The 24,524-nt window shown below is 44.9% G+C and overlaps 1 protein-coding gene across 1 annotated transcript in view; it reads left to right on the top strand.

The window, feature by feature from the left end:
* LOC144934358 (obscurin-like) overlaps positions 1-24,524 on the top strand; it is a 121,169-nt gene that overhangs the window by 58,045 nt on the left and 38,600 nt on the right. The window contains exons 72-97 of the mRNA XM_078860043.1: positions 4,258-4,433; positions 5,018-5,115; positions 5,524-5,698; positions 8,773-9,036; positions 9,374-9,640; positions 10,135-10,350; positions 10,530-10,644; positions 11,396-11,571; positions 12,476-12,565; positions 12,884-13,104; positions 13,421-13,589; positions 14,098-14,357; positions 14,974-15,096; positions 15,330-15,388; positions 15,777-15,952; positions 16,046-16,135; positions 17,428-17,694; positions 17,788-17,885; positions 18,247-18,424; positions 18,647-18,718; positions 20,263-20,526; positions 20,619-20,885; positions 21,485-21,598; positions 22,184-22,450; positions 22,550-22,816; positions 22,955-23,227. Of these exons, the coding sequence (XP_078716169.1) occupies positions 4,258-4,433; positions 5,018-5,115; positions 5,524-5,698; positions 8,773-9,036; positions 9,374-9,640; positions 10,135-10,350; positions 10,530-10,644; positions 11,396-11,571; positions 12,476-12,565; positions 12,884-13,104; positions 13,421-13,589; positions 14,098-14,357; positions 14,974-15,096; positions 15,330-15,388; positions 15,777-15,952; positions 16,046-16,135; positions 17,428-17,694; positions 17,788-17,885; positions 18,247-18,424; positions 18,647-18,718; positions 20,263-20,526; positions 20,619-20,885; positions 21,485-21,598; positions 22,184-22,450; positions 22,550-22,816; positions 22,955-23,227 (4,742 nt within the window). The remainder of the gene's footprint in view (positions 1-4,257; positions 4,434-5,017; positions 5,116-5,523; positions 5,699-8,772; positions 9,037-9,373; positions 9,641-10,134; positions 10,351-10,529; positions 10,645-11,395; positions 11,572-12,475; positions 12,566-12,883; positions 13,105-13,420; positions 13,590-14,097; positions 14,358-14,973; positions 15,097-15,329; positions 15,389-15,776; positions 15,953-16,045; positions 16,136-17,427; positions 17,695-17,787; positions 17,886-18,246; positions 18,425-18,646; positions 18,719-20,262; positions 20,527-20,618; positions 20,886-21,484; positions 21,599-22,183; positions 22,451-22,549; positions 22,817-22,954; positions 23,228-24,524) is intronic.

Raw genomic sequence — 24,524 nt, 5'->3', positions numbered from 1 at the left:
AAGATGGAGACCCCTCAGCCGCTCATTTGCCAATTGGCCCGACTTGGAATTTTCCCTGGAAGCCTCGCGCACTTCCGAAAGCTTTTGAAGGATAAGGCGCATGGAATTTGGAATTTTAGATTTAGCCTTGCTTGGCTCGGCTAATTGGACATCAATGGGGTGGGAGGGTTGTGTTCTCTCCCGTACATTAAAAAAATTGGCGAGTAGCCGGTGGATGCGTGAGGGACCATTCTGTAGGCAGCCAGGAACTTGGGAACATGCAAGTCCCAGTCAAGCTGGGACTCGCTGACCTGATGACTCAACATGGACGTCAGAGTCCTGTGCAACCGCTCCACCATTCCGTCCGTCTGGGGGTGGTAGGGCGACGTACGTACTTTCTTTGTTACAAACAAATCACACACCTCCCGCAGCAATTTAGAAGAAAAATGTTTATCCTGATCGGTCAGAAGACGCTCAGGGGCCCCCTTGTCCATCACATAGCCATCGAGGAATGCCTCAGTGATGGTCGCTGCTGACTGGTTGGGAAGCGGCCAGGCCATTGGCCACCGTGACAAATATTCGACGCTCACCAGTAAATACTTATTCACGCGAGGGGTGGTAGGAAATGGACCAAGGACATCAAGAGCAACCACCTCATTTATGCGGGAAACTTGAATGGATTGCAACGGTGGATAACAGGGTTTAGACGGGGGTTTCCGCTGAGCACACTAGGAGGATTCCTTCTGCAGTCGCCTCCTGGTCAAGTGGCTTTCGCAATCGTAAAAGGAACCAACATTTGCGTGCCAGGAGGAATTATTACGGTCCTACTTCCAAGCACTTGTACAGTAGCATTGACCTTGCACAATCGAGTGGGAGAAGGAAAAAAAGCCATGCGACGGCCCAATGGTAACTCGAGGCAACCCTGATCAATACAAATTTTGAGTGGCATCTTCCTAAGGAAGTCAGTCCCAAGCAAGCAAGGAACAGCAAGGGACGTTGATACAAGAACTGGTCCCGTCAATTTGATATCTCCAATAGACACCTCTGCTATTATCTTCCCAATGATGCCCAATGAGCCGCCGTTTGTGGCAAAGCACGGAACCCCGACGGAACATAGGGTATGACATTTAGGGGGCAGAATGTAAAACATCAACTCATAAGTGATAGTCGCAGACACACCGGTATCGATGAGCATTCTGATTTCAACCCCCTCTATCATTCCGATAACAGTGGATGATCCCGCGGCCGCGGCAACCACTCTATGGGCCAACTCCGACCACTAACCCGGTCAGAGTGGCCAGTCAGCCCAAGCAAAAATCTGAACCCTCAGGCCCCGAAACACGACGGGAACGAAAATCATCCGAACGCAATGAGTGAGGTAGATTCAGGGGCCAAGTGTGTGGTGTGCCACAACTCGCCTTGGGGTATAGTGGAGTGTATTCACATGGACATTTTTTGCTTTTCTCCTGTGTCACTTTATTACTTTGCATCCCGTACGGATGCTCCTCACACTAACACAACGTACCCTTGCTCCGAACTCCCTCTCTCTATACTCTACTAGCCTGTGATTAAAAACTCCACTAGCCTGTCACTTAATACTCCGCTAGCCTGTCACTCTTCTCTCACACCTCCACCCTGGTCCTTGCCCCCAGCGGGGGATCAGCCAACACAGCTGGGGAGGACGAGGTGTGGAGGGCAAGGTCCCAGGCTTCTTCTCTCCGGCTCTTGTCCTCTTCGTTGCTTCAACTCCAACCAACAACCCCGTGTTGCTCCGCACACACCCTTATATCCCCCTCCTCATTAAGGGTCCTCAGTTACCCCCATTAAGCTGGCGCCTCAGCGGCGCCTCCTGCACGTGCTCTCTATCTCTCTTATCATCTCCAACTCCCGCCTCTCCAGCGTCTACTTCGTTTTCCCACGCTCACACCTGCCTGTCCCCAAATGCACCCGCTAAATTACTGCTTCTCCCCCTAATTGCTGGCACCTCTCTGGCGGCAGTGTATGCTGAACTGTTTGTCTTGTGTAAACAGGACTATATGTCTTGCGTATACAGTACTCTTCGTCTTGTGTGTAGAGGACTATACATCTTGTGTATACTGGACTATTTGTCTTGTGTATACAGGACTAAAATGTGAAGAAATAGATTTTCAGGCAGTTCATGTGCAAGATGGTGAGGTTTGAATGTGTATGTACAGTGAGGGAAAAAAGTATTTGATCCCCTGCTGATTTTGTACGTTTGCCCACTGACAAAGAAATGATCAGTCTATAATTTTAATTGTAGGTTTATTTGAACAGTGAGAGACAGAATAACACCAAAAAAATCCAGAAAAACGCATGTCAAAATGTTATAAATTGATTTACATTTTAATGAGGGAAATAAGTATTTGACCCCTCTGCAAACATGACTTAGTACTTGGTGGCAAAACCCTTGTTTACAATCACAGAGGTCAGACGTTTCTTGTAGTTGGCCACCAGGTTTGCACACATCTCAGGAGGGATTTTGTCCCACTCCTCTTTGCAGATCTTCTCCAAATCATTAAGGTTTCGAGGCTGACGTTTGGCAACTCGAACCTTCAGCTCCCTCCACGGATTTTCTATGGGATTAAGGTCTGGAGACTGGCTAGGCCACTCCAGGACCTTAATGTGCGTCTTCTTGAGCCACTCCTTTGTTGCCTTGGCCGTGTGTTTTGGGTTATTGTCATGCTGGAATACCCATCCATGACCCATTTTCAATGCCCTGGCTGAGGGAAGGAGGTTCTCACCCAAGATTTGATGGTACATGGCCCCGTCCATCGTCCATTTGATGCGGTGAAGTTGCCCTGTCCCCTTAGCAGAAAAACACCCCCAAAGCATAATGTTTCCACCTCCATGTTTGACGTTGGGGATGGTGTTCTTGGGGTCATAGGCAGCATTCCTCCTCCTCCAAACACGGCGAGTTGAGTTTATGCCAAAGAGCACTTTCACCCAGTTGCCCTCTGAATCATTCAGATGTTCATTGGCAAACTTCAGACGGGCATGTATATGTGCTTTCTTGAGCAGGGGGACCTTGCGGGTGCTGCAGGATTTCAGTCCTTCATGGCGTAGTGTGTTGCCAACGGTTTTCTTGGTGACTATGGTCCCAGCTGCTTTGAGATCATTGACAAGATCCTCCCGTGTAGTTCTGGGCTGACTCCTCACCGTTATCATGATCACTGAAACTCCACGAGGTGAGATCTTGCATGGAGCCCCAGACCGAGGGAGATTGACAGTTCTTTTGTGTTTCTTCCATTTGCGAATAATCGCACCAACTGTTGTCACCTTCTCACCAAGCTGCTTGGCGATGGTCTTGTAGCCCATTCCAGCCTTGTGTAGGTCTACAATCTTGTCCCTGACATCCTTGGAGAGCTATTTGGTCTTGGCCATGGTGGAAAGTTTGGAATCTGATTGATTGATTTCTTCTGTGAACAGGTGTCTTTTATACAGGTAACAAGCTGAGATGAGGAGCACTCCCTTTAAGAGTGTGCTCCTAATCTCAGCTCGTTACCTGTATAAAAGACACCTGGGAGCCAGAAATCTTTCTGATTGAGAGGGAGTCAAATACTTATTTCCCGCATTAAAATGCAAATCAATTTATAACATTTTTGACATGCGTTTTTCTGGATGTTGTTGTTGTTATTCTGTCTCTCACTGTTCAAATAAACCTACCATTACAACTATAGACTGATCATTTATTTGTCAGTGGGCAAACGTACAAAATCAGCAGGGGATCAAATACTTTTTTCCCTCACTGTATGTTATAGGGCATTAATATAAATGCTTTTTTGAAACCTCCTTTTCATGTCATCCATTAAGAGCGTCCCGCCCACATCACTCAGCCACTGCAAGACGTTGAGGTTCATGAGTCTGGGGAGGTGACCTTCCTCTGTGAGCTCTCTGGACCATCTGAGGTCACATGGAGGAAGGCTGGGCGAGTGATGGAGGCCAGCGATCGGGTCCATATGTGGCAGGAGGCCAACACGACAAGACTCACAATCGTTGGCGTGACCATGGAGGACAAAGGGGAATATTGCTGTGACATTGGGAGTGACAGTTCCACCGCCAAGCTCAATGTACAAGGTTTGTGAATTATAATCAGTATCTTCAAATAAATTAAACATTACACGCGTACATTGTATCACAAATACTGAAATCTTGTTCATATCCAACAGAGATGCCAGTCCAAATCTTGGTACATCTACAGAACGTTGAAGCTGTGGAAGACAGCTCTGCAACTCTGTCCTGCCGCCTCTCCAAATCCAGAGTGGATGTGGAGTGGAGGAAGGACTCCCAGCCCATTCAGCCAGATGATAAATTTGAAGTGCACCAGAAGGACTTCACTGCAAGTTTGACCGTTCACAAACTGGAGCTGGAGGATGCGGGAAGCTACAGATGCCTGGCCGGGGATCAGCAGAGCACGGCTTCACTCATTGTGTGGGGTGGGTTCAGCTCTATCTTTATTGTCAATATTAAGTATGTTTCTGTATGAAAATAAAAATAAAACGGTTTACATTTTGTCATTTTCCATAATGGGATTTTTTATGGGTTAGATTGTATAAATATAAATGTGTCGTTAAACCTGCCACCACCCGACACAGCCAATTAGTAAGGTTTGTCCCGTATACAAAGCATGCCAAGTTCAGCACACCGGTGTGTTGTAGAGTAAACCCACAACATTTATAATTCGAGTACAACGTTTTGCTGGTAATTACAACCAGCCTCATCAGGCGACAGCCAGGATTGTGAAGAAATCCTCCTCTTTCAATCTTACGGGACCAGTTCTTAATTATAATTAACAATCAGGTGCGAAGACCAGAGGGGTGGGGGGTTAATGTAGTCATAAATTACAATGAATATCTTCTATTGGTTGGGTGATTCACAGTGAATCAGCATACATTGTGCATGCACATTGTGTATGTAGATTATGTATATCCGGCCGTTTTTGGGCACCAAAATTGTAATACCTGTTATTGGCTGCTCACAGTTAATCACTATCGACGTATGGTGACCTGTATGTTCACAGAAAAGCCAGTGGTGTTCACCAAGGGCCTGCAGAATCTGACAGAAGAGGAACTCGGAGACGCTGTGTTTGTGTGCGAGGTGTCCAAAGAAGGGGCCCCAGTAACATGGCTGAAACATGGTGGGGTGCTTTTCCCTGGAGCAAAGTGTGAGATGAGTCAGGATGGAAGAGCGGCCAGACTAGTCCTGCATCACTTGGACCTGCACGACGCTGGGGAGTACTCCTGTGACACTGGCCATGATGTCACTACCTCCAGGCTGATTGTCACAGGTGATTTTAAGTTACAATACTGTCCTACCAAGCACATTCTAGATAAGATATTCTCTATTGAACTGTTGTTATTCATGTTTATAAATTATCTCGGGTATTAATTTATCCTGCGTAATAATCATGAAAGAAATCTACTTTCAGAACCCATCATCTCCATCACGAGGAGCCTGAAGGACTGTGAGGTGTATGAGCAGGGCTCGGCCATATTCACTTGTGAAATCTCCCACGCTAATGTGAAGGAAGCCAATTGGTCGTTGGCGGACACACCGCTACAGAACAACGAGCTCAATGAAATCAGTGTCACCAATGGCAGGACTCACGTTCTGACGATTAACAACCTCACGGTGGAGGAGAGTGGCACTGTCAGCTTCAGTGCAAGGAATGCAACTTCCTCTGCTCATCTCACTGTCAAACGTAAGGATTCATTTATGATTTGGATAGCTACTTTGTATTCATTTGGAACTATATATTTTTTTCGATTTAAAGCTTTCGTGACTGCAGGGATTCATCTTCTTGGTTATTTCGGTAAAGTCACGTAGAAGGGAAGTAATAAAATAATAAAAATAAAACATAATAAAATAATTCTCAAGACGTTTCGGCCACAACGCAAGCAGCCGTCTTCAGGTGGAGAACAGGTCTGTCAAGTAGACAGAGTCTGAATGGCACGCTCCACGCTTGGTGCGACTATTTATGCTGGGATGGAGGGGCGAAGAGCGTCTTGACACAATAATTTGCATATCAAGAGGGATTTAGCATATTTATGGGAAATGCAGATATGCGATTAGTACTACTTGTGAAATGCGTAGGAGGTTTGGCGAGGGGTTTAAAGTCATTATGCCCATGCATTATGCAGGATTAGCAGTATCAAAGGGATGGAGTAAGGTTAGAATTAATAAAGGGAAGGAATGTTAATAATATGGCACCGCAGCAACTAATATGCTTATTGACTATACCTTGTCATATTACACTATGTTTTATTCTACCCACTCAACTGTATAGCACACTGATATATATTCACTATAAAATTACGATACTATATATTACCTTATACATTGTATTAAGCATTACACTTTAATACTATTTATTATTATATAATATGCTATACACTATACCATAAACCGTGGCGTGAAAGGTACTAAGAGGAAGCAACGAAATATGTCAATGGGAGAGTGGTGGTTGGAAGCTTGCAGCAGAGCAAAGAATCCATTCCCTGTGGAGAATACAAGATATATAGTCAATGTCAGTGAGTGGAACGCGGTCTGAAAGTCACCGTAAACGTGGACACAATCAGTTAAGATCCGAAATGGTTTATTACGTCCTTCCAATGATTGCTAAGCCGGAATCCATCTTCTCGGTTGAAATTGTCTCTGTGTTTGTATATGTGGATCGCCTCATGAACGAATCTCTCATGGTAGCCAGATGGCTTGCAGAGAACCTCTGTCTTGGAGAAGTCAATATCATGTGAACCCACTGAATTGTAACAGTGATCTGCCACGGCTGAGGTGTTTGTCCTACCGTGTTTCAAGTCTGCTTTATGTTCACGGATGCGGTCCGAGACATGTCGTTTGGTTTTTCCAATGTAACTGCTACCACAGAGGCAACTTAGTTTGTAGACGCCAGGGTACTGTATGTCTGGAACCACATCTTTTACAGATGGGACCAGATTACGGATTTTATGTACTGTGTTGAATCAGACCTGGATCTTGTGTTTAATCAGGATTTTGGAGATCTTTTTTGTGACCCCAGCAATGTAGGGTAAGGTGATGGTCTTGACAGGCTCCTCAACAGGATCCTTCTTGATGGTTGGAGTGATGGCTTTGCGGATTGTGTAGTCGGAGTAACCATTAGCCTTAAGAGCTTGGCGTACGTGTTTGAGTTGCCTCTGTGGTAGCAGTTACATTGGAGAAACCAAACGACATGTCTCGGACCACATCCGTGAACATGAAGCAGACTTGAAAAGCCGTAGGACAAACACCTCAGCCGTGGCAGATCACTGTTACAATTCAGTGGGTTCACATGATATTGACTTCTCCAAGACAGAGGTTCTCTGCAAGCCATCTGGCTACCATGAGAGATTCGTTCATGAGGCGATCCACATATACAAACACAGAGACAATTTCAACCGAGAAGATGGATTCCGGCTTAGCAATCATTGGAAGGACGTAATAAACCATTTCGGATCTTAACTGATTGTGTCCACGTTTACGGTGACTTTCAGACCGCGTTCCACTCACTGACATTGACTATATATCTTGTATTCTCCGCAGGGAATGGATTCTTTGCTCCGCTGCAAGCTTCCTACCACCACTCTCCCATTGACATATTTCGTTGCTTCCTCTTAGTACCTTTCACGCGACGGTCAATGGTATAGTGTATAGCATATTGTATAATAGTAAATAGTATTAAAGTGTAATGTTTAAGACAATGTATAAGGTAATATATAGTATCGTAATTGTATAGTGAATATACAGCAGTGTGGTATACAGTTGGGTGGGTAGAATAATACATAGTGTAATATTACAATGTATAGTCTAAAAACATATTAGCTGCTGCGGCGCCATATTATTAACATTCTTTTCCCTTATTAATTCTAACCTTACTCCCTCCCTTTGATACTGCTAATCCTGCATAATGCATGGGCATAATGACTTTAAACCCCTCGCCATTCCTCTTACGTATCTCACAAGTAGTACTAATCGCATATCTGCATTTCCCATAAATATGCTAAATTCCTCTTGATATGCACTCCGCAGGGAATGGATTCTTTGCTCCGCTGCAAGCTTCCCTACCACCACTCTCCCATTGACATATTTCGTTGCTTCCTCTTAATACCTTTCACGCCACGGTTTATGGTATAGTGTATAGCATATTATATAATAATAATAAATAGTATTAAAGTGTAATGTTTAATACAATGTATGAGGTAATATATAGTATCGTAATTTTATAGTGAATATATAGCAGTGTGCTATACAGTTAAGTGGGTAGAATAAAACATAGTGTAATATGACACAAGGTATAGTCAATAAGCATATTAGTTGCTGCGGCGCCATATTATTAACATTCCTTCCCTTTATTAATTCTAACCTTACTCCCTCCCTTTGATACTGCTAATCCTGCATAATGCATGGGCATAATGACTTTAAACCCCTCGCCAAACCTCCTACGCATTTCACAAGTAGTACTAATCGCATATCTGCATTTCCCATAAATATGCTAAATTCCTCTTGATATGCAAATTATTTTGTCAAGAAGCTCTACGCCCCTCCATCCCAGCATAAATAGTCGCTCCAAGCCTGGAGCGTGCCATTCAGGCTCTGTCTACTTGACAGACCTGTTCTCCACCTGAAGACGGCTGCTTGCGTTGTGGCCGAAACGTCGTGAGAATTATTTTATTATGTTTTATTTTTATTATGTTATTACTTCCCTTCTACGTGACTTTACCGAAAGAACCAAGAAGATATATTTTTTTTATTGTGTCTCTACAGATCGTCCAGTCCACATCACGCAGCCACTGCAGGACTCTGAGGCTTATGAGTCTGGGGAGGCGACCTTCCTGTGTGAGCTGTCTGGACCTTCTGAGGTTACATGGAGGAAGTCTGGGCGAGAGATTGAGGCCAGCGATCGGATCCGTATATGGCAGGAGGCCAACACGGCAGGACTCGCAATCCTTCGCGTGACCCTGGAGGACAGAGGGGAATATTCTTGCGACGTCGGCAGTGACAGCTCCACCGCCAAGCTCACTGTACAAGGTTTGTCCTCTTAATTTTAATGGCGATCAAAATAGACATTGCACATGGTTTGGCTCTTCCGAAATATAAGTGAAAAAAAGAGCTATGTATTGAAACTATTGTTGAGATGTCGTATAAAGCAATTTAAAATCCTGGGGCATTTATAATATTTCCGAAATTGAGAAACATGTCAATATCTAAACGCTTATCTGTTGCAACTTTGATGCTACTATTTGTTGCTGGTTGCTTGAAAGTTTAGACCTTTGGTTCTGTGCTCAGCAACTATATTGAAATAAAATCACCAAAAAAATGCTAATATGTATTCCTTATGAATCTGTTCTTGTTGTTTATCCAACAGAGCTGCCAGTCCAGATCTTGGAGCATCTACAAAATGCTGAAGCTGTGGAAGACAGCACTGCAACTCTGTCCTGCCGCTTCTCCAAACCCAGAGTGGATGTGGAGTGGAGGAAGGACTTCCAGCCCATTCAGCCAGATGATAAATTCGAAGTGCACCAGAAGGACTTCACTGCAAGTTTAACCGTTCACAAACTGGAGCTGGAGGATGCGGGAAGCTACAGCTGCCTGGCCGGGGATCAGCAGAGCACGGCTTCACTCATTGTGTGGGGTGGGTTCAGCTCTTCTCCGTTTAATTCGCAAATGTCTGTGATGTATTAATTTATTTGATTAATTTTTGGAATATTTGTTTACAGAGAAGCCAGTGCTGTTCACGAAGGGCCTGCGAGATTTGAATAAAGAGGAACTTGGAGACGCTGTGTTTGTGTGCGAGGTGTCGAAAGAAGGGGCCTCGGTAACGTGGCTAAAAAATGGTGGGGTGCTTTACCCTGGAGCAAAGTGTGAGATGAGTCAGGATGGAAGAGCGACCAGACTGGTCCTGCATCACTTGGGCCTGCACGACGCTGGGCAGTACTCCTGTGACACTGGCCATGATGTCACCACCGCCACACTCATTGTCACAGGTAAATTAAATTGATGATGCTGTCCTCAAATACAAATTGTAAAATAAAGCGTGTATTTGTTAAACAATCATTACTGATGTTTATACTTCATCGAAAGCCTTCATTTTTCTGAATGAAATTCACAAAAGCAATTGATTTTCAGAACCCATCGTCTCCATCACGAGGGGTCTGGAGGACTGTGAGGTGTTTGAGCAGGGCTCGGCCATATTCACGTGTGAGATCTCCCACGCTAATGTGAAGGAAGCCAAGTGGTCGTTGGCGGACACACCGCTACAGAACAACGAGCTCAATGAAATCAGTGTCACAAATGGCAAGACTCACGTGCTGACTATAAACCACCTCACGGTGGAGGAGAGTGGCACTGTCAGTTTCAGTGCAAGGAATGCAACTTCCTCTGCTCAACTCACTGTCAAACGTAAGGTTTTTAAAGGCTTGCTGTATAATCCGTTTACCATTGATTACAAATAATTATTTTCAATATTCATAATTACACGTGTAGGCCTACTTATATTTGTCAACCTACTATTGTGTCCACAGCACGTCCAGTCCACATCACTCAGCCACTGCAGGACTCTGATGCTCATGAGTCTGGGGAGGCGACCTTCCTGTGTGAGCTCTCTGGACCATCTGAGGTCACATGGAGGAAGGCTGGGCGAGTGATGGAGGCCAGCGATCGGGTCCATATGTGGCAGGAGGCCAACACGGCAAGACTCACAATCCTTGGTGTGACCTTGGAGGACAGAGGGGAATATTCCTGTGACATTGGAAGTGACAGCTCCACTGCCAAGCTCACTGTGCAAGGTTTGCTTACCTTTAATTTGTATGGCGATGAAAGGACACATCACACATAGTTAGACTATTACAAAAATTACTGAAAACTACAGCTGGGCATTAAAATGATCGAGCAAGAGATGTGATGTGTTGTCGACTGTACTTTCTTCCAAGGCACCTCACTAATTAAGTATCTGAAGGTGATTGCCCATGGGATGTGCTTGTAACAATGAATACGTAAATAACAGTAAATAAATCGTTGTTAAACAATTCAAGACTTTAAAAAAAAAATCAAGAGTGACTACAAACACGACCTTTTACGTAAATAATAGTCTCTCTCTCTCTCCACTGTGTATCCACTGTTTTAGCTGTCTAAAAGTTTGCGTGACTAAGATTCCACCTCTGTTGATATTATGTGCCAAGTTTTCTACAGATGTAAAGCACTTTCAGATCCTGGGTCATTGAGAACATTCCTCATGCACCCAATAAAATGCAAATGTATAGTCATTATGAATATGTTTTTGTTGTTTGTATCCAACAGAGCTGCCAGTCCAGATCTTGGAGCATCTACAGAATGCTGAAGCTGTAGAAGACAGCACTGCAACCCTGTCCTGCCGCTTCTCTAAACCCAGAGTGGATGTGGAGTGGAGGAAGGACTCCCAGCCCATTCAGCCAGATAATAAATTTGAAGTGCACCAGAAGGACTTCACTGCAAGTTTGACCGTTCACAAACTGGAGCTGGAGGATGCGGGAAGCTACAGCTGCCTGGCCGGAGATCAGCAGAGCACGGCTTCACTCATTGTCTGGGGTGGGTTCAGCTTTTCTCTTGTCATTTTGCAACATCTGTGATGTATGAATGTCGTGTTTACATATTCTATGGGTCTTTCGGTAAAGTCATGTAGATAGGTTCAAAGAAAATAACAAAAAACAACAAAAAACGACGACGTTTCGATCGCAACGCAGGCGGTCGTCATCAGGAGGAAAAAGGAGAGGAAAGCTGCTGAGGCAGACTGTTTAAATGGTTTGAAATGGGTGTAGCCCAAGGGTCATAAACGAAGTGTGCGGGGCTATTGATGTTCATGTGAGGAATTAGCATGTTAATGGTAGCTCGGAGGACGACCTCCACAACGAGCGCGTGGAGGTGGCTATGTTAATGTGAGGGAAATTAGCATGTGATGTAAGATTGCAGAGCCACAGCCACGTCGGCGCACGAGGTGGCTGAGAAATTTCACCTGTTAATGCGGCTCTCTGATGTCACATTTTATATTAACAGGTAAAATTTCTCAGCCACTTCGTGCGCCGACGTGGCTGTGGCTCTGCGATCTTACATTACATGCTAATTTCCCTCACATTAACATAGCCACCTCTGCATGCTCGTTGTGGAGGTCGTCCTCCGATCTGCCATAAACATGCTAATTTCTCACATTAACATCAATAACCCCACTCACTTCGTTTATGACCCTTGGGAAACACCCATTTCAAACCTTTAAAACAGTCTGCCCCAGCAGCTTTCCTCCCCTTTTTCCTCCTGATGACGACCGCTTGCATTGCGATCGAAACGTCGTTGTTTTTGTTATTTTTTGTTATTGTTTTTTTAACCTATCTACGTGACTTTACGGAAAGACCCATAGAATATGAATTTCTGCAGTCACGAAAGTTTTAAGTGAAGGTCGTGTTGACATGTTATTAAATCGTGGAATATCTGATTACAGAGAAGCCAGTGGTGTTCACCAAGGGCTTGCAAGATTTGACCAAAGAGGAACTCGGAGACGCTGTGTTCGTGTGCGAGGTGTCCAAAGAAGGTGCCCCAGTCACGTGGCTGAAACATGGTGGGGTGCTTTACCCTGGGGCAAATTGTGAGATGAGTCAGGATGGAAGAGCAGCCAGACTGGTCCTGCATCACTTGGGCCTGCACGACGCTGGGCAGTACTCCTGTGACACTGGCAATGATATTACCACTGCCACACTCAATGTCACAGGTAAATTAAATTTACAATACTGTCCTAACAAACAAATTCCACGTAAAATGTCCTCTGTTAAACTGTTGTTATTAATGTTTAGAAATTATCTCAAGATGTAATTTATCCTGCATAATATTAATAAAAGCAATCTACTTTCAGAACCCATCATCTCCATCACGAGGGACCTGGAGGACTGTGAGGTGTTTGAGCAGGGCTCGGCCATATTCACATGTGAGATCTCCCACGCTAACGTGAAGGAAGCCAAGTGGTCGTTGGCGGACACACCGCTACAGAACAACGAGCTCAATGAAATCAGTGTCACAAATGGCAGGACTCACGTGCTGACAATAAACCACCTCACGGTGGAGGAGAGTGGCACTGTCAGCTTCAGTGCAAGGAATGCAACTTCCTCTGCTCATCTCACCGTCAAACGTAAGGATTGGAATCTCAAACGCTAACATTTTACTATTTTATATTAAGCCATTTATAACAAATTTACAATTTCAGTAAACAACGTGTAATTGCTTCCATGATTCATGACAGAATGGGATTTTTACTTTGCATTCATTGCAGCAATTATATTTAAATTTTGTCTCGACAGATCGTCCAGTCCACATCACTCAGCCACTGCAGGATGTTGAAGCTCATGAGTCTGGGGAGGTGACCTTCTTGTGTGAGCTGTCTGGACCATCTGAGGTCACGTGGAGGAAGGCTGGGCGAGTGATGGAGGCAAGCGATCGGGTCCATATGTGGCAGGAGGCCAACACAGCAAGACTCACAATCCTTGGTGTGACCCTGGAGGACAGAGGGGGATATTGTTGTGATGTCGGCAGTGACAGCTCCACCGCCAAGCTCCGTGTACAAGGTTTGCCTGCTATTAATTTGTATGGAGATGAAGGTAGACATTGCGCATGGTTAGACCATTACAAAATAGAAGTGTAACTAGAGCTGGGCTTTTAAATGATTGTTGAGATGTGGTGCAAAGCACTTTGAGATCCATTATATAGATTTTTTGGGTTAGATGGCGTAAATATAAATCCGCCGCCACCCGACACAGCGCACGAGTAAGGTTTGTCACGTAAACAGAACGTGGCCAATTCGTTACTAGTACAGCACACCGGTGTGTTGGGGAGCAAATCCACAACATTTACAATCTGACTACGACGTTTCACTTTGAGATTCTGGGGCTGTTATGGATTTTCTCAAAGCAAGAAACGTGTTAACTTTCATCTTTTGATAGTGTTGGTTGACACTGGCTACTCAACATTTTGGGCTTTTGGTCCTCTGCTCAGCAAATGTAAAAAATATAATGCACCTGTAAAAATGCAAATCCTTATTCCTTATGAAGAGTTTTTGTTGTTCTTATCCAATAGAGCTGCCGGTCCAGATCCTGGAGGATCTTCAAAACGCTGAAGCTGTGGAAGACAGCTCTGCAACTCTGTCCTGCCGCTTTTCCAAACCCAGAGTGGATGTGCAGTGGAGGAAGGACTCCCAGCCCATTCAGCCAGATGATAAATTTGAAGTGCACCAGAAGGACTTCACTGCAAGTTTGACCGTTCACAAACTGGAGCTGGAAGATGCAGGAAGCTACAGCTGCCTGGCTGGAGATCAGCAGAGCACGGCTTCACTCATTGTGTGGGGTGGGTTCAGCTTTGAAAAAAATGTATATTTTCAAAAATGTGTTAAATTCATATTATTTCTATTCTATTTTCAATTGTTGTTCATCCATGATATTTATTTGTACAGAGAAGCCAGTGGTGTTCACCAAAGGCCTGCAAGATCTGGCAGAAGAGGAACTCGGAGACGCTGTGTTTGTGTGCGAGGTGTCCAAAGAAGGGTCCTCAGTAACGTGGCTGAAAAATGGTGGGGTGCTTTACCCTGGAGCAAAGTGTGAGATGAGTCAGGATGGAAGAGCGGCCAGACTGGTCCTGCATCACTTGGGACTGCACGACGCTGGGCAGTACTCCTGTGACACTGGCCATGATATCACCACCGCCAAGCTCATTGTCACAGGTAGATTTCATTGATGATTTTGTCAAAAAACCTAGCAATGTATTTTTAGGTACTTTAAGTGTTCCACTCCATACTATAGTGTCGTTTATGTTGATAAATATATATTGTGACATTCACAGAAGATATTTTACCTTGCAGAACCCATTATTTCAATCACGAGGGGCCTGGAGAACTGTGAAGTGTTTGAGCAGGGCTCGGCCATATTCACTTGTGAAATCTCCCACGCTAATGTGAAGGAAGCCAAGTGGTCGTTGGCGGATACACCGCTACAGAACAACGAGCTCAATGAAATCAGTGTCATAAATGGCAAGACTCACGTGCTGACTATAAACCACCTCACGGTGGAGGAGAGTGGCACTGTCAGCTTCAGTGCAAGGAATGCAACATCCTCGGCTCAACTCACTGTCAAACGTAAGGTTTTATGAATTGCTGTCATATTAAAGAAACATGAATTTGAATAACTAAAATCAGTTATGTATCTTCCCATAATCTTTAACCTATTATTTAATCTGTTTGCATTACTTTAAGAACATTTGTGTGGTTGTATATGTTGTAGTTTGGTTTAAATTATGTTCTTGTGTTGTCCCTACAGATCGTCCAGTCCACATCACGCAGCCACTGCAGGACTCTGAGGCTCATGAGTCTGGGGAGGTGACCTTCCTGTGTGAACTCTCTGGACCATCTGAGGTCACATGGAGGAAGGCTGGGCGAGTGATGGAGGCCAGCGATCGGGTCCATATGTGGCAGGAGGCCAACACGGCAAGACTCACAATCGTTGGCGTGACCATGGAGGACAAAGGGGAATATTGCTGTGACATTGGGAGTGACAGTTCCACCGCCAAGCTCAATGTACAAGGTTTGTGAATTATAATCAGTATCTTAAAATAAATTAAACATTACACGCGTACATTGTTTCACAGATACTGAAATCTTGTTCATATCCAACAGAGATGCCAGTCCAAATCTTGGCACATCTACAGAACGCTGAAGCTGTGGAAGACAGCTCTGCAACTCTGTCCTGCCGCCTCTCCAAACCCAGAGTGGATGTGGAGTGGAGGAAGGACTCCCAGCCCATTCAGCCAGATGATAAATTTGAAGTGCACCAGAAGGACTTCACTGCAAGTTTGACCGTTCATAAACTGGAGCTGGAGGATGCGGGAAGCTACAGCTGCCTAGCCGGGGATCAGCAGAGCACGGCTTCACTCATTGTGTGGGGTGGGTTCAGCTCTTCTTTTTTCATTTTACAACGTTTGTCAAATATGTATTTTATGTTTCGTTGTTATTAATTCTTGGAATATCTGTTTACAGAGAAGCCAGTGGTGTTCACCAAGGGCCTGCAGGATCTGACAAAAGAGGAACTCGGAGACGCTGTGTTTGTGTGCGAGGTGTCAAAAGAAGGTGCCCCAGTCACGTGGCTGAAACATGGTGGGGTGATTTACCCTGGAGCAAAGTGTGAGATGAGTCAGGATGGAAGAGCGACCAGACTGGTCCTGCATCACTTGTGCCTGCACGACGCTGGGCAGTACTCCTGTGACACTGGCCATGATGTCACTACCGCCAGGCTGATTGTCACAGGTGATTTATATTGGTCGTCTTGGTTTAAAAATAATAGCACAATATAATTATATAATTGTACTTAATGCCTGCCAAATATAACAATTTAACTTCAATTTCAGAACCCATCATCTCCATTACAAGGGGCCTGAAGGACTGTGAGGTGTTTGAGCAGGGCTCGGCCATATTCACTTGTGAGATCTCCCACGCTAATGTGAAGGAAGCAAAGTGGTCGTTGGCGGACACACCACTACAGAACAACGAGCTCAATGAAATCAGTGTCACCAATGGCAAGACCCACATGCTGACGATTAACCACCTCACAGTGGAGGAGAGTGGCACTGTGAGCTTCAGTGCAAGGGATGCAACTTCCTCTGCTCAACTCACTGTCAAACGTAAGGTTTATAAATGCTTCCGCGATATATGTTCATCATTGATTACAAGTAATTGTTTAAAATCCTTTTTCGGAACACAGTGTAGGAAACTTGCACATGTGCGTGACATCCCCAAGGGCTGGAGCTTAGTAGTGGATGCTTTTGAGAGTAGGTACCGTTGATAAGAAGTATCGAATTATTGGTTATCGTTACTGATGGGTTTTGTTTTTTGTTGCACCGGAAGTTGTTTCATGAAGACTAGTTTACTGTTATTTATTTGCTTAGCATTATGAGACCATCCTGAGTTTAAAAACTTTAGACTATTAAACTAGTAAGGTTCCGACTAAGACATAAAAATATATAATAACCTGCAGTTGTAATTGCCAACCTACTATTGTGTCCACAGCGCATCCTGTTCACATCACTCAGCCTCTGCAGGACTCTGAGGCTTATGAATCTGGAGAGGTGACCTTTCTGTGTGAGCTATCTGGACCATCTAAGGTCACATGGAGGAAGGCTGGGCGAGTAATGGAGGCCAGCGATCGGGTCCATATGTGGCAGGAGGCCAACACGGCAAGACTCACAATCCTTGGTGTGACCCTGGAGGACAGAGGGGAATATTCGTGTGACATTGGAAGTGACAGCTCCACTGCCAAGCTCAATGTACAAGGTTTGTTTGTGCTTCATTTGTTCGGAAAATAAATTAAAACAGCATACATGTCTTATAGTTATGAAGCTGTTCTGGTTGTTCACATCCAACAGAGCTGCCAGTCCAGATCTTGGAGCATCTACAGAACGCTGAAGCTGTGGAAGACAGCTCTGCAACTCTGTCCTGCCGCTTCTCCAAACCCAGAGTGGATGTGAAGTGGAGGAAGGACTCCCAGCCCATTCAGCCAGATGATAAATTTGAAGTGCACCAGAAGGACTTCACTGCAAGTTTGACCGTTCACAAACTGGAGCTGGAGGATGCGGGAAGCTACAGCTGCCTGGCCGGAGATCAGCAGAGCACAGCTTCACTCATTGTGTGGGGTGGGTTCAGTTATTCCCTCTTTATTTTGCAACGACTATGAAACGTGTATTTCATGTTTAGATGTTATTAATTCTTGGAATATCTGTTTACAGAGAAGCCAGTGGTGTTCACGAAGGGCCTGCAAGATCTGACAGAAGAGGAACTCGGAGACGCTGTGTTTGTGTGCGAGGTGTCCAAAGAAAGGTCCTCAGTAACGTGGCTGAAAAATGGTGGGGTGCTTTACCCTGGAGCAAAGTGTGAGATGAGTCAGGATAGAAGAGCGGCCAGACTGGTCCTGCATCACTTGGGCCTGCACGACGCTGGGCAGTACTCCTGTGACACTGGCCACGATGTCACCACCGCCACGCTCAATGTCACAGGTAGATTTCATTGATGATTTTGTCAAAAAACCTAGCAATGTACTTTTTAGGTACTTTAAGTGTTCCACTCCATACTACATTGTCGTTTATGTTGATAAATATATAATGTGACATTCACAGAAGATATTTTACCTTGCAGAACCCATTATTTCAATCACGAGGGGACTGGAGAACTGTGAGGTGTTTGAGCAGGGCTCGGCCATATTCACTTGTGAGATCTCCCACGCTAATGTGAAGGAAGCCAAGTGGTCGTTGGCGGATACACCGCTACAGAACAACGAGCTCAATGAAATCAGTGTCATAAATGGCAAGACTCACGTGCTGACAATAAACCACCTCACGGTGGAGGAGAGTGGCACTGTCAGCTTCAGTGCAAGGAATGCCACTACCTCTGCCCTACTCACTGTCAAACGTAAGGTTTTTTAATTTCTTTCATACTGAAGAAACATGAATTTGAATAACTAAAATCAATTATTTCTATTCCCATAATCTTTAACCTACTATTTAATATGTTTACGTTACTTTAAGTGCATTTGTATGGTTGTATATTTCATTGTTTGGTTTAAATTATGTTCTTGTGTTGTCCCTACAGATCGTCCAGTCCACATCACGCAGCCACTGCAGGACTCTGAGGCTCATGAGTCTGGGGAGGTGACCTTCCTGTGTGAGCTCTCTGGACCATCTGAGGTCACATGGAGGAAGGCTGGGCGAGTGATGGAGGCCAGCGATCGGGTCCATATGTGGCAGGAGGCCAACACGGCAAGACTCACAATCGTTGGCGTGACCATGGAGGACAAAGGGGAATATTGCTGTGACATTGGGAGTGACAGTTCCACCGCCAAGCTCAATGTACAAGGTTTGTGAATTATAATCAGTATCTTCAAATAAATTAAACATTACACGCGTACATTGTATCACAAATACTGAAATCTTGTTCATATCCAACAGAGATGCCAGTCCAAATCTTGGCACATCTACAGAACGTTGAAGCTGTGGAAGACAGCTCTGCAACTCTGTCCTGCCGCCTCTCCAAATCCAGAGTGGATGTGGAGTGGAGGAAGGACTCCCAGCCCATTCAGCCAGATGATAAATTTGAAGTGCACCAGAAGGACTTTACTGCAAGTTTGACCGTTCATAAACTGGAGCTGGAGGATGCGGGAAGCTACAGCTGCCTGGCCGGAGATCAGCAGAGCACGGCATCACTCATTGTATGGGGTAGGTTCAGCTATTCTCTTTTCATTTTACAACGCCTGTTGAAATGTGTATTTCATGTTTAGATGTTATTAATTATTGCAATATCTGATTACAGAGAAGCCAGTGGTGTTCACCAAGGGCCTGCAGGATCTGACAGAAGAGGAACTCGGAGATGCTGTGTTTGTGTGCGAGGTGTCCAAAGAAGGAGCCCCAGTAACGTGGCTGAAACATGGTGTGATGCTTTACCCTGGAGCAAAGTGTGAGATGAGTCAGAATGGAAGAGCGGCCAGACTGGTCCTGCATCACTTGGGCCTGCACGACGCTGGGCAGTACTCCTGTGAAACTGGCCATGATGTCACCACTGCTAGGCTCAATGTAACAGGTGAATTATATCTATAGGTGATGTTTGCTGACCTTCCATCGCATCATTGATTATCACGGTTGGCTAAATACCGTGCGAAAAAAGTTTAATATTCAAATACATATATTGATTATTTTTGCTTAAAATAATATCACTGTGTAGTTATATCATTGTATCTCTTTCCTGCCAACTGTAATATAATTGCAATTTCAGAACCAAACATCTCCATCACGAAGGGCCTGGAGAACTGTGAGGTGTATGAGCAGGGCTCGGCCATATTCACTTGTGAGATCTCTCACGCTAATGTGAAGGAAGCCAAGTGGTCATTGGCGGACACAGCGCTACAGAACAACGAGCTCAATAAAATCAGTGTCACAAATGGCAGGACCCACGTGCTGACGATTAACCACCTCACGGTTGAGGAGAGTGGCACTGTCAGCTTCAGTGCAAGGAATGCAACTTCCTCTGCTCATCTCACTGTCAAACGTAAGGTTGAAAAAAATGCTTTCATATTTCAGAAACAGTCATTTAAATTGATCAAATCAGGTATATATCTTCCCATGAAATAAAACCTAATATTTCATATTTTCAGTTCGTTTGTACGGTTACGTATGTGATATGTTTGGTTTAAATGAAACTTTTTGTCTCCACAGATCGTCCAGTCCACATTACGCAGCCGCTGCAGGACTCTGAGGCTCATGAGTCTGGGGAGGTGACCTTCCTGTGTGAACTCTCTGGACCATCTGAGGTCACATGGAGGAAGGCTGGGCGAGTGATGGAGGCCAGCGATCGGGTCCATATGTGGCAGGAGGCCAACACGGCAAGACTCACAATCGTTGGCGTGACCATGGAGGACAAAGGGGAATATTGCTGTGACATTGGCAGTGACAGTTCCACCGCCAAGTTCAATGTACAAGGTTTGTGAATTATAATTAGTATCTTCAAATAAATAAAATATTACACGCGTAAATGTTTTCACAAATACTGATATCTTGTTCATATCCAACAGAGATGCCAGTCCAAATCTTGGCACATCTACAGAACGCTGAAGCTGTGGAAGACAGCTCTGCAACTCTGTCCTGCCGCCTCTCCAAACCCAGAGTGGATGTGGAGTGGAGGAAGGACTCCCAACCCATTCAGCCAGATGATAAATTTGAAGTGCACCAGAAGGACTTCACTGCAAGTTTGACCATTCACAAACTGGAGCTGGAGGATGCAGGAAGCTACAGCTGCCTAACCGGGGATCATCAGAGCACGGCTTCACTCATTGTGTGGGGTGGGTTCAGCTCTTCTTTTTTCATTTTGCAACGTCTGTCAAATATGTATTTTATGTTTAGTTGTTATTAATTTTTGGAATATCTGTTTACAGAGAAGCCAGTGGTGTTCACCAAGGGCCTGCAGGATCTGACTGAAGAGGAACTCGGAGACGCTGTGTTCGTGTGCGAGGTGTCAAAAGAAGGGGCCCCAGTAACCTGGCTGAAACATGGTGGGGTGCTTTTCCCTGGAGCAAAGTGTGAGATGAGTCAGGATGGAAGAGCGGCCAGACTGGTCCTGCATCACTTGGGCCTGCACGACGCTGGGCAGTACTCCTGTGACACTGGCCATGATGTCACCACTGCCAGGCTCAATGTCACAGGTGATATAGATTGATGATATTGTCCTAAAATGCAAATTCTAAATTAAATGTTCTCTCGCTCAACGATTTTTGATATTTATAAATTACATGAGGCCTCAACTTTCCTTCATGAAATTCATTAATAAATCTATTTTCAGAACCCATCATCTCCATCACAAGGGGCCTGGAGGACTGTGAGGTGTTTGAGCAGGGCTCGGCCATATTCACTTGTGATATCTCCCACGCTAATGTGAATGAAGCCAAGTGGTCGTTGGCGGACACTCCGCTACAGAACAACGAGCTCAATGAAATCAGTGTCACAAATGGCAGGACCCACGTGCTGACGATAAACCATCTCACGGTGGAGGAGAGTGGCACTGTCAGTTTCAGTGCAAAGAATGCAACATCCTCTGCTCATCTCACTGTCAAACGTAAGGGTTTAAAAAAAATAACTTAACAACGTTGCTTTAATCTATTTAAGGTGGTTTAATATCTGAAAATATGATTCAGCCTGATTTTAGTAATTTTAGTACGTTTTAATTATTGTTTTTTACAGTCACAGTTTCACGGTTTGGATTCCACAAATTTCTACTGTTGTCTCCACAGATCGTCCAGTCCACATCACGCAGCCACTGCAGGATGTTGAGGCTTTTGAGTCTGGGGAGGCAACCTTCCTGTGTGAGCTCTCTGGACCATCTGAGGTCACATGGAAGAAGGCTGGGCGAGTGATGGAGGCCAGCGATCGGGTCCATATGTGGCAGGAGGCCAACACGGCAAGACTCACAATCCTTGGTGTGACCCTGGAGGACAGAGGAGAATTTTCCTGTCATATTGAGAGTGACAGCTCCACCGCCAAGCTCATTGTGCAAGGTTTGTGAATCATAAATCAATTATTTGAAAAAATTAGATGTTACATTTGCAAATTTTTTCATTGATATTATCTCGTTCATATCCAACAGAGCTTCCAGTCCAGATATTGGAGCATCTACAGAACGTTGAAGCTGTGGAAGACAGCTCTGCAACTCTGTCCTGCCACCTCTCCAAACCCAAAGTGGATGTGGAGTGGAGGAAGGACTCCCAGCCCATTCAGCCAGATGATAAATTTGAGGTGCACCAAAATGACTTCACTGCAAGTTTGACCATTCACAAACTGGAGCTGGAGGATGCAGGAAGCTACAGCTGCCTGGCCGTGGATCAACAGAGCACAGCCTCTCTCATTGTGTTGGGTGGGTTCAGCTCCAACTTCATTGTTTATATTGAAGACATACATTAATTATGAATTGTATGACTATTAAATGTTATTCCTTTATGGAATGTGTTCACAGAAAAGCCAGTGGTGTTCACCAAGGGCCTGCAGGATCTGACAGAAGAGGAACTCGGAAACGCTGCGTTTGTGTGTGAGGTATCCAAAGAAGGGGCCTCAGTAACGTGGCAAAAAAATGGTGGGGTGCTTTACCCTGGAGCAAAGTGTGAGATGAGTCAGGATGGAAGAGTGGCCAGACTGGTCCTGTATCACCTGGGCCTTGACGACGCTGGGCAGTACTCCTGTGACACTGGCCACGATATCACCACCGCCAGGCTCAATGTCACAGGTGATATAGATTAATGATATTGTACTAAAATACAATTTCTAAATTAAATGTTCTCTCGTTCAACGATTCTTGATATTAATAAATTACATGAGGCCTAAACTTTCCTTCGTGAAATTCATTAAACAAATCTATTTTCAGAACCCATCATCTCCATCACAAGGGGCCTGGAGGACTGTGAGGTGTATGAGCAGGGCTCGGCCATATTCACTTGTGAGATCTCCCACGTTAATGTGAAGGAAGCCAAGTGGTCGTTGGCGGACACACCGCTACAGAACAACGAGCTCAATGAAATCAGTGTCACAAATGGCAGGACCCACGTGCTGACAATAAACCACCTCACGGTGGAGGAGAGTGGCACTGTCAGCTTCAATGCAAGGAATGCAACATCTTCTGCTCATCTCACTGTCAAACGTAAGGGTTAAAAAAATTATAACTTAAAAACGTTGCTTTAAATTAGTTAAGGTGGTTTAATATTTGAAAATATGATTCAGCCTGATTTTAGTCATTTTAGTACGTTTTAATTATTGTTTTTTACAGTCACAGTTTCACGGGTTGGATTCCACAAATTTATACTGTTGTCTCCACAGATCGTCCAGTCCACATCACGCAGCCACTGCAGGATGTTGAGGCTTTTGAGTCTGGGGAGGCAACCTTCCTGTGTGAGCTCTCTGGACCATCTGAGGTCACATGGAGGAAGGGTGGGCGAGTGATGGAGGCCAGCGATCGGGTCCATATGTGGCAGGAGGCCAACACGGCAAGACTCACAATCCTTGGTGTGACCCTGGAGGACAGAGGCGAATATTCCTGTAATATTGAGAGTGACAGCTCAACCGCCAAGCTCACTGTGCAAGGTTTGTGAATCATAATTTTAAAAAATGAAGAAATTAGATGTTACATTTGCAAATTGCTTTCACTAATATTATCTTGTTCATATCCAACAGAGCTTCCAGTCCAGATCTTGGAGCATCTACAGAACGTTGAAGCTGTGGAAGACAGCTCTGCAACTCTGTCCTGCCGCCTCTCCAAACCCAGAGTGGATGTTGAGTGGAGTAAGGACTCCCAGCCCATTCAGCCAGATGTTAAGTTTGAAGTGCACCAGAATGACTTGACTGCAAATTTGACTGTTCACAAACTGGAGCTGGAGGATGCAGGAAGCTACAGCTGCCTGGCCGTGGATCAACAGAGCACAGCCTCTCTCATTGTGTGGGGTGGGTTCAGCTCGAACTTCATTGTTCATATTGAAGGCATACATTTATTATGAATTTCGATTTAAAGCTTTCATGACTGCAGGGATTCATCTTCTTGGTTCTTTCGGTAAAGTCACGTAGAAGGGAAATAATAAAATAATAAAAATGAAACATAAAATAGTTCTCACGACGTTTCGGCCACAACGCAAGCAGCCGTCCTCAGGTGAAGACCAGGTCTGCCGGGGAGACGCTGTCTCGTGACTTTACCGAAAAAACCAAGAAGATAATTACGAATTGTAAGACTTTTGAATGTTATTCCTTCATGGAATGTGTTCACAGAAAAGCCAGTGGTATTCACCAAAGGCCTGCAGGATCTGACAGAAGAGGAACTCGGAAACGCTGCGTTTGTGTGCGAGGTATCCAAAGAAGGGGCCTCAGTAACGTGGCAAAAAAATGGTGGGGTGCTTTACCCTGGAGCAAAGTGTGAGATGAGTCAGGATGGAAGAGCGGCCAGACTGGTC

This window comes from Lampetra fluviatilis, chromosome 10, assembly GCF_964198595.1.
Source record: "Lampetra fluviatilis chromosome 10, kcLamFluv1.1, whole genome shotgun sequence".
Lineage (NCBI taxonomy): Eukaryota > Metazoa > Chordata > Hyperoartia > Petromyzontiformes > Petromyzontidae > Lampetra > Lampetra fluviatilis.
This window is presented reverse-complemented; position numbering and strand designations above follow the sequence as displayed.